The sequence below is a fragment of the Hydra viridissima genome, unplaced genomic scaffold (genome assembly GCF_058129835.1).
Source record: "Hydra viridissima isolate aposymbiotic clone 2 unplaced genomic scaffold, HvirCarnegie_v1 scaffold_2, whole genome shotgun sequence".
NCBI classification, from domain to species: Eukaryota; Metazoa; Cnidaria; class Hydrozoa; order Anthoathecata; family Hydridae; genus Hydra; species Hydra viridissima.
This window is the reverse complement of record NW_028324301.1, coordinates 25,685,184-25,695,071: the sequence shown is the minus strand read 5'-3', so window position 1 is coordinate 25,695,071 and position 9,888 is coordinate 25,685,184. Positions and strand designations below refer to the sequence as shown.

Sequence of the window (9,888 nt, the reverse complement as noted above, 5' to 3'; positions counted from 1 at the left end):
TGTGTAAATATATGAAAAAATAGAGAGTAAGAGTTCATAAAAAAAGCCTCGCTATTTTGCTGAAGAAGAAATGGATGTCTAGATCTTTTAAAATAAGGAACTTTTTGATTTCTTTTTCCGAAAAATGGTTGGAGCAGTTTTCCTTTTTTAAATTTCACTTATGCAGTTTAACATCACAGAAAATATTAATTTGCTTTTTAACAAACTCTTAAAAACATCAGAAGTAATTCTAAATGCAACTCTATTAAAAGTGTTAACAGAATAACAAAACGACTTTTTTTTTTTTTTAAAGATAAAAAAAGTTTGAACTATCTTTAAATAAGAAATGTGAGAACAGTTTAACAGAACTTCTTGTTTATTATGTATTTAGCGAAACAGATAAATATATTTGCAAAAGCATAGAGAAAACAAACTACACAAAAGGCCCATCTTTATTGCCAAACTGAACAAACTTCTAAACTACATAAATGGTCTCACTATATTGCCATATTGAACAAACTTTTCTAAACTACCCTCTTTTTGAATTTTTAGCTTCATGTTTTTAATTTTGTCTTTAATATGGCTTCGGTAGGAGTACTTTTGCAAGACATGAATGAGCTTGTCACTGCTATGATTTGCCAAGATGCCAAGGTAATCTTTGTACGAGCAACTTGAGCTTACATCTGTAAACACGTCTTGCAAGATGTATGCCAACACTAAAGCTGCACATCGAGGAAAACTTCTGGTGTTGAACCATTCGTTGTGGCCAGGGCAAGCATTCAGCTTTTCAACTATTTCATCTAAAATTTTACAAACTCAAGTCATAACACAAAGAGATTAAATCGAATATTCATTTGGTTCTGAAGCATGACAAGATTAATTTTGTTTTTTTATTTGTTTTTTTTGTTGACCTTATTGTTTGCACTGATAGCAATAACTGGTTTTTGAAAGATTACCTAATTGGCATTGGCTAACTTCTGCTTTGTTTTCCTTTGTTCTTGGCTGAGTTGATCCTGAAATAAAATAAAACCATGTTCATTTTTCTAATTCATAAAAAAACCATCAACAGTTTCTAAGTGTTAGAGATAATAACAAGCTGTGCATGATTTCTAACGGTGATGTTTCTAACTTCATCATTAGAAATCGGGTAGACACAACTTTCTAAAAGTGCACTTAGCAATGATGGCTAGTTTTTATTAACAGTTAACCATCTGAAATTGTGCAAGAAGAGGTTTGTGTTTATATATGTTTGTATAAATTAGGTTTTACATTACCGATGTGTTCTTGAGTAAAAGATGGCATTTCCAACTTGATTTTTTTTCTTCTTGGATCTTTTACTTCTAAAACATAATCAGTTTTAGTATCATTCACTTGTGTAAACATTTAAGCAATCACAGAATTAGTCCTGCAACAAATACATACACACTTCTGTGTTGTTTTTTTTGTTTTTTTTTTTGTTTTTTTTATTGTTTTTCTTTTTTTTTTTTTTTTTTACAGCTTTAACAATAACAATAGGGCAAGGAGTTAATTTGGGCATTTTTATTTTTTGAAAGCGTGTTGAGATTTGCATAAAAATCAAAAATCAAAAAGAATTTACCTCTGGATGTACAAGCAAGACTTTGGCTAAATAGACTACCAACAGATTGAACAGCACCAGGTGAGGGCTGTTTTTCAAGAACAGTACCAGCCTGTTGGACTGGAACAGCTGAAAGAAACAAACTGGGTTTGGCCATCGTTTGCTGACGAGCAACAAGATTAGGAGCCAGAGGAACAGAAAAGACCTCTTTTGAAGGATTAAAAACAACTTGCAGAGAAGGAGCAACATGAACAGGTTTGGCAACCACTTGCTTATGAGCAGGTTCAAGAAGAGCAGGTTCAAGAAGAGCAGGTTCAAGAAGAGCAGCTTCAGGAGGAGCATGGAAAACACGTGTGACAGCCATAAGATTATCTTGCTGTGAAGCAACATTAGACACTGTTTCCAGCAGAACAGAAAAGACCTCTTTTGAAGGACTGAAAGCAACTTGTTGAGCAGGAGCAGCAGAAACAGGTTTGGCAACCACTTGCTCACTAAAGTAAACTGGAGAAAGTTGTGCATGGTGTTCAATAAAATCCGGTTCATCAGGAAATAATGTTAATGCAAGAGGAGAACAAGCTGTGCCAACAGGAACAGCTAGAGTCTGATCTACATCCATACAAACAGCTTGTTCATTAGGAACTAGTTGTGCAAGAGCAGAGGATAGTTCAAGAACTGGACCAGCGATTGTTTGTTCAGAAGGAACAGACGAAACAGGAGTTGAGCTAGGTTCACACAAGAAATCTACAACATGTTCGTTGCTGTCCTCTAAAGGAGCATTGTTTTCTACAGCTGGAGAAAATGGAACCACTGTGGTACAACCGAAAGTAGCAGCACATTCTTCAGAGTCAGAACCGGAGTCTGAATCTTCCTCAAAAATGTCCTCAACATCATGAAAACCGTACTCCTCTGCATTAGTTCGGAGCCAGTCCATCACATCCTTCTCCTCCTTTGGTGGTCTCTCAGACTTTTCAACAGTCAAAGACTCTATGACTCCGAAGGACTGTCCGATGCCCAGGGCAAAGCGCAACTCCTCTGCAGCGTTCCACTGGGACACATAAAAGCTATCCATTGTGTGTCTGCTGTGCTTCATGTAGAGTGTAGCAAACCGCTCGCGATCTTCTTTGCTGTTGTTGGCAAAGTAAGTGGCTATCGAACCGCGAATGCAAGTGGGAGTAAGACGCTTCATGGGAATGTTTACTTGGCTTTTTCTGAAGCAGGACGTCAGGCTAGAGGTGATAGCAGAGGAACCCATCTGGTAAACAGGCACTCTAGTTGCACCTAGTGTCACACCTTCGTCTTTGTTGGCTCTCACCGAAGGAAAAAGGGGCCTGTAGCAGTCGCTCAACTCCAAAACAGTCTTGGTGTCTGCAGCCATGTAGTGAGAGTCGTTGACAAGAAGGTCTCTGTATCTCAGCAAATAAATATCGATCAACACTTTCAAGTCGTTCGGCACTAGAATGTTTTTGGCTCCGTACTTGTATGCTGTTTTGTAGCGCTCTTGCACAATGCAATATCCACACTCACTCTTCTCAGCAGCCATGTAGTCTCTAATGTTTAAAAGAGCAATGTTAGATTTTCTTAAACTGTTAATTACAGTGACAGAGAGCAGAAGATGGTTTCGTAGAGACACAGCATTGTCTCTAGTCAGCGGAAGAGACGCCTTTCTAATCGATTCCACTAAGTCTCTTACGTATGCAGACTTGCCATATTCGGTCAGCAAACTGACATTGATGATGTTGATGCTTTTTCTTCTTTTCACAAGGCTCCTCCTCAAAGAACGAAAGGGCCTCAGCACTTTTCGCAACTCATCCACCTTGCAGCGCAAACGTCGGATGGCCTCATGAGAAAGTCCGAAATAGACGTTTCTGGCTTCACTGAAACGAAACAGGAGACAAAGGGAGACGAGGCGGTTGTACAACGTGTGACAAGACATGGCTTTTGTTTGGTCAAGTTCACTCAGCTTGGAATTGAGCTGAATTTTCTTAAAGTGCAAGGAGAAGTATCTATCCTCCAAAACATTGGAATTGGTGAGGGCGTTTGGGTGCAGCGTCAACGTGCTGTCACAACAAGTCAATATTTCCACAACTGCATTTTTGTAGATCTTTGCTTGTGACCAAGTGTTGTTGTTGGCTACCACAAGCCACTTTTCAAAGTCTCTGAAGAGCTCATCTGCTGACTGGTAATAAAAGTGAAAAGCATCTTTGTCCAGCTGAAACAAGAGTCTCTTTTCTTCGGTCAAGACATAGGAGCTGGAAACCAAGTGCTCTAAGGAATCGAAATCAGAGTCAAGGACGGATTCGGTGTTCAGCTCTTTGTTTTCTACAGAGGTGCATTGGTTTGCAGAAGGAGCCTCGGACGAACCAGCAACTGGTGAGGGCAAGCTTAAAAGAGGATCAGAGGAAAGAACCGGAGAAGAAAAAGAGGAGGAAGGCCCAGGAGCAGAGGATGCAGAGCCTGATGCAGACGCTTGTTCAGCTACTGGCTTAATACCAAAGAAGGCAGGTCGAATAAATTGAGGGACATAGAGCTTCTCGTTGTCGTATCGCTTTGCCTCTGCAATCTTTTGTTTGATCATCTTGGAATCGTAGAAATGAGTCTCTTTCAAGTGTATGTCCAGTCGGTCGTAATACTTCCAACATTGCAAACAGGGGTAAGGTTTTGGACAGCCGGACTTGCGTTCGAGACGAGCATGCTGAAACTTCCTGACCATTGCAGAGTAAAAGATGGAAGCTTCATCCAAAGTCCAAGAATGATCTTTTTTAGTCAAGTGTCTTTTAATGCTTGTGGACGAATGTTTGCACAAAGGCATCGGACAGCTAACAGCGTACCTCTTCTTGGTACCATAGAAAGGTACAACCCTGTTTACGGAGCCACACGCTGCAACTAATGCGGCCCTGACTTTGTTTTTGAGCTTTAAGTCTCTCTGTTCTTGTGACTGCTTTCTTTTCTTTTTTTTTGCTTTAGAGTTTGGAGAAGAAGCAACAACAGAGTTGTTTTCTTGTGAAGAAGACATGTTCAGGTGTTTGTTTGCAACGGTTTTTGCTAAAAAAAGGAAACCAGTCAGTGAGAGTTTTTTTCTTCTGCCTGCATCCAATCCTGGAATGTTTACAACTGCAGGGAAGAGCTGTGTTTTTTCGAATCCTCTGCAAAAGAGAAAAAAAGAAAGAAAAGAGAGCAACAAGAAGAAACAAAGTTTCCACTAGCAAATGAAAAAGAATGAGAGCAACTAGCATTACATGCATGGTGGCAGCAGTGATTGCTATTATGAGAAGGAGAATGAGAAAAAAAAAAAGAAAAAGAAAAGAAACAAATAAATAAAGAGATGGAGTTTGAGAGGATCTCGCAACCATATGACTCAAAGAAAGAAACTGTGTTGAAAAAAGGCAAGAGAGGGCAAATAGAACTTGCTAACAAGGACAAATGACAGACATAACTACAACAGTAACAACTCTCATTGCAAGCATAATAACAACAGCATCAGCATCACTGACTCAGAGAGTGTTGACATAACAAAAAAGAAAACAAAAGTACAAGCCAAGTGGGGGAACATTAACAAACACTCATTGCAACTATAACAACAACAACAACAGCAACAGCATCACTGACTCAGAGGGTATTGATAAAAAAAAACAAGCAAAACAAAAACAAACAAAAAAACAAATAAAAAAACAAAACAAGCAAATTGGGTGAACAGTAACAACTCTCATTGCAAGCATAATAACAACAACAGCATCAGCATCAGCATCACTGACTCAGAGAGTGTTGACAAAATAAAATAGACAATAAGCAAGCAAAGTGGGTGAACAGTAACAACTCTCACTGCAAGCATAATAACAACAACAGCATCAGCATCAGCATCACTGACTCAGAGAGTGTTGATAAAATAAAACAGATTATAAACAAACAAAGTGGGTGAACAGTAACAGCTCTCATTGAAAGCATAATAACAACAACAGCATCAGCAACAGCATCACTAACTCAGAGGATATATAAAAAAACAAACAAACAAACAAACAAAACAAAAACAAAAAAAAACAAGCAAAGTGGCTGAACAGTAACAGCTATCATTGCAAGTAAAATAACAACAACAGCATCAGCAACATCATCACTGACTCAGAGAGTGGTGATAAAATAAAACAGATTAAAAAACAAGCAAAGTGGCTAAACAGTAACAACTATAAATACAAGTAAAATGACAAAAGCAGCAACAGCATCACTAACTCGCAGGGTGTTGATAAAAAAAAAAAGCAACAAACAAACAAAGCAAGCAAAGTGGGTGAACATTAACACTCATTGCAACTATAATAACACCAACAGCAACAGCATCAGTGACTCAAAGGGTGTTAGATAAACAAAAACAAAGGCACAAACAAAACAAGCAGAGTGGGGGAACATTAACAACACTTATTGCAAGCATAATAACAACAACAGCATCAGCATCTCTGACTCAGAGAGTGTTGATAAAATAAAATAGATTATAAACATGCCAAGTTTGTGAACATTAACAAACACTCATTGCAACTATAACAACGACTACAGCAACAGCATCACTTACTCAGAGAGTGTTGAGAAAAAAAACAACAAAAAAAACAAAAACAAAACAAAACAGAAAACAGAAGTACAAGCCAAGTGGGGGAACATTAACAAACACTCATTGCAACTAAAACAACAACAACAGCAACAGCATCACTTGCTCAGAGGATATTGATAAAAAAAACAAACAAACAAACAAACAAAACAAGCAAAGTGGCTGAACAGTAACAGCTATCATTGCAAGTAAAATAACAACAACAGCATCAGCAACATCATCACTGACTCAGAGAGTGGTGATAAAATAAAACAGATTAAAAAACAAGCAAAGTGGCTGAACAGTAACAACTATAAATACAAGTAAAATGACAAAAGCAGCAACAGCATCACTAACTCGCAGGGTGTTGATAAAAAAAAAAGCAACAAACAAACAAAGCAAGCAAAGTGGGTGAACATTAACACTCATTGCAACTATAATAACACCAACAGCAACAGCATCAGTGACTCAAAGGGTGTTGATAAACAAAAACAAAGGCACAAACAAAACAAGCAGAGTGGGTGAACATTAACAACACTTATTGCAAGCATAATAACAACAACAGCATCAGCATCACTGACTCAGAGAGTGTTGATAAAATAAAATAGATTATAAACATGCCAAGTTTGTGAACATTAACAAACACTCATTGCAACTATAACAACAACAACAGCAACAGCATCACTTGCTCAGAGGATATTGATAAAAAAAAACAAACAAACAAACAAACAAAACAAGCAAAGTGGCTGAACAGTAACAGCTATCATTGCAAGTAAAATAACAACAACAGCATCAGCAACATCATCACTGACTCAGAGTGTGGTGATAAAATAAAACAGATTAAAAAACAAGCAAAGTGGCTGAACAGTAACAACTATAAATACAAGTAAAATGACAAAAGCAGCAACAGCATCACTAACTCGCAGGGTGTTGATAAAAAAAAAAGCAACAAACAAATAAAGCAAGCAAAGTGGGTGAACATTAACACTCATTGCAACTATAATAACACCAACAGCAACAGCATCAGTGACTCAAAGGGTGTTGATAAAGAAAAACAAAAGCACAAACAAAACAAGCAAAGTGGGTGAACATTAACAACACTTATTGCAAGCACAATAACAACAACAGCATCAGCATCACTGACTCAGAGAGTGTTGATAAAACAAAATAGATTATAAACAAGCCAAGTTGGTGAACATTAACAAACACTCATTGCAACTGTAATAAGAACAACAGCAACAGCATCACTGACACAAAGGGTGTTGATAAACAAAAACAAAAACACAAGCAAAGTGGGTGAACATTAACAACACTCATTGCAACTATAACAACAACAACAGCAACAGCATCACTGGCTCAAAGGGTGTTGATAAAATAAAGAAACAAAAACAAAACAAGCAAAGTGGGTGAACAGTAACAACTCCCATTGCAAGCATAATAACGACAACAGCAACAGCAACACCATCACTGACTCAGAGAGTGTTGATAAAATAAAATAGATTATAAACAAGCCAAGTGGGGGAACATTAACAAACACTCATTGCAACTGTAACAACAACAACAGCAACAGCATCACTTACTCAGAGAGTGTTTATAAATAAAACAAAAAACAAAAACAAGAAACAAAAATACAAGCCAAGTGGGTGATTACTAACAGCGCTAACAGCAGCAACAACAGTGTCTTTAGAAACAACAAACAAGTACAACAGCAACAACTGCTTTTACAGAGTATAACAATAACAACAACATGGCACTAACAACAACAAAAGGGTTGGAATAAAAACCTGTAGGCAAAAGGAGAGCTGCATTCAGACAAGATCGATTACAAAGAGGCTCTTCTTTAGGACAGAGGAGAAACTGCTTTTGAGGGACAGAGGGACTTTTGTTGTTGTTGTTGTTGTTGTGCAGAAACCAACAAACTTTTATTGAACCGAATATAACCGAATATAACCGAAAGTCTTGTTTGCTTCTGTTTTGTGCCATCAAGAAGGGAAAACAAAACATCACAAAACAAACGAAGCAAACGAAACAAACAAACAAACGAACGAAACAAACAAAAAAACGATTAAATAAATAAACAAACAAACGAAACAAACAAACAAACAAAAACAAATAGGAAAAACAGAAAACGCAGTACCGAAACCTCGCCATTTTTATCCTTCCTCGAGCTTTCTTTGGGCGCCAAAGACCGAGAAAGTTGAGCAAACGTGACGTTGAGGGGGGGGGGGGGGGTACTTAAGGCCAGCAGACCGACCAATGGCAAGCTTAGGAGAGACCCACGTGAATGTTACATTTTCTTTCTATGTACGCTGAATCCGCTCAAAGTCTGGAATTTCCAGCATTCACGTGTCATCACTCCAGCCACCAGATTGGCCCACACTTTGCACACTTTCAAGACTAGAACTTCACTTAATCACAAATTGAGCCAAAAAAAAACTAAGTCTCGCATGGCGACAACTTTTCCAAAAGCAAACAAAGGCAAACAAAGGCAAACGAAGGCAAACGAAGAAAAAACAAAAACAAGTAAACAAAAACAAAACCGAAAAGGGAGAGAGAGAGCAAGTCGACTCATTTCTTTCGACTGCCTTAAACGAGAAGTCTAAAACGTTTAAAAGTTGAAAACTAAGTTTTTTAAATGAACTGCACCGAAAAAACTTTACGACAGTTTAGCTGGTTAAAAACGCAGAGGAAAATATTTTATAAAATTTAAGCGTTCTAAAGATGTCCATTTTTGTTTTTGTTTTTTTTTTATTTTGGTTTGTTTCTGGTTTGCTTCTTTTTTTTTTTTTAAATTCTAGCGATCGAGCATATTTGAACGGTTTCATCAGCCTGTTGGCGCACGTGCTCGAGAGCTAGAACTTTGATTGCTTTTGTTGTTGAGAATTGAGAATGTCCGAGCAGGTTTTTTTATCGATTTCATCGCTTGTGGCGAGGCAAAAATCAAAACGCTTTTTGGACGAAAGAAAGGAGATTAAAAGGAAAAAAGAGAAGAAAAAAAAAAACAAAAAAATAGGTTATGTGTCATAAACATTTATTTTCTCACGCGATGACGTCTAGTTTTGTTAGAGTAATTAAAATATGGTATCAAGTTTGTAATTTCTATCTTATTTTTAGTTACGGATAATTGCCAATTATGTCACGTTTAGTATACACAACGCTGTTTTCTTAATAGCAATATGATACAAACAAGTTATAAAAAAAAAAAGCGTTCGCTCGATCTTCCTTAGTCAGTTGAACAAAAAGAAATTTTCACAACATATGATTGATTTGGTTGTCCTAGCAAGCTGTTTTAGCAAACGACTAGAGGTTGCAACTGTTGTTCATTGAAAACGAAAAATCTAGCGTCAGCAAGAAATTTTTGAATACATAATGTACACAAAAGTGGCACTAACAAATGAAAATGTAAAAAAAAATGTTTACCTTGATGCCAGACTCGCAGAGATGTTGTCGCTCGTTGCTATCGACTGCGAACAGCTTTGTTGTTTTTCGAAGTGCCTCTTCACTCTACTTATAGCCGAAGTTTTGGCTTCGAAAAAAAATACGAACGTCGTTAAGCTCAACGAGCTGCTTTAATTGTTGTTCGTGCGAAAACGAAATGCTTAAACGGATAAAAGTGTTGGCGTAATTACACTTTTCGACCGCGATGCAGTTTGTCAACAACTCTAGCGTACTTTTTTGGCTCGTGGAGCAAAAAAGCCTCATGATAATAGCAAAGGCTTAAAATGTCTTAACATGTCAGCAAAGGCTTAATATGCTTAATAAACTG

The 9,888-nt window shown here is 37.5% G+C and overlaps 1 protein-coding gene across 1 annotated transcript; it reads right to left on the bottom strand.

The window, feature by feature from the left end:
* Positions 1 to 459: 459 nt before the first annotated feature.
* On the bottom strand, positions 460 to 8,331 carry LOC149892616 (uncharacterized). The gene is made up of 5 exons (XM_090080654.1): positions 8,260 to 8,331; positions 1,577 to 4,597; positions 1,254 to 1,319; positions 936 to 992; positions 460 to 779 (listed from the first exon to the last, which is right to left on the bottom strand). Exons 2-5 carry the CDS (start codon positions 4,566 to 4,568, stop codon positions 460 to 462), a joined length of 3,435 nt encoding a protein of 1,144 aa, XP_089936780.1. The 5' UTR covers positions 4,569 to 4,597; positions 8,260 to 8,331.
* Positions 8,332 to 9,888: the final 1,557 nt, after the last annotated feature.

Coding starts and splice junctions, on each gene's coding strand:
- LOC149892616 (XM_090080654.1), bottom strand. CDS start 4,568: ATGTCTTCTTCACAAGAAAACAACTCTGTTGTTGCTTCTTCTCCAAAC. Junction 1,320..1,576: donor TCTTGCTTGTACATCCAGAG/GTAAATTCTTTT, acceptor ATTATGTTTTAG/AAGTAAAAGATCCAAGAAGA. Junction 780..935: donor AGTTAGCCAATGCCAATTAG/GTAATCTTTCAA, acceptor GTAAAATTTTAG/ATGAAATAGTTGAAAAGCTG.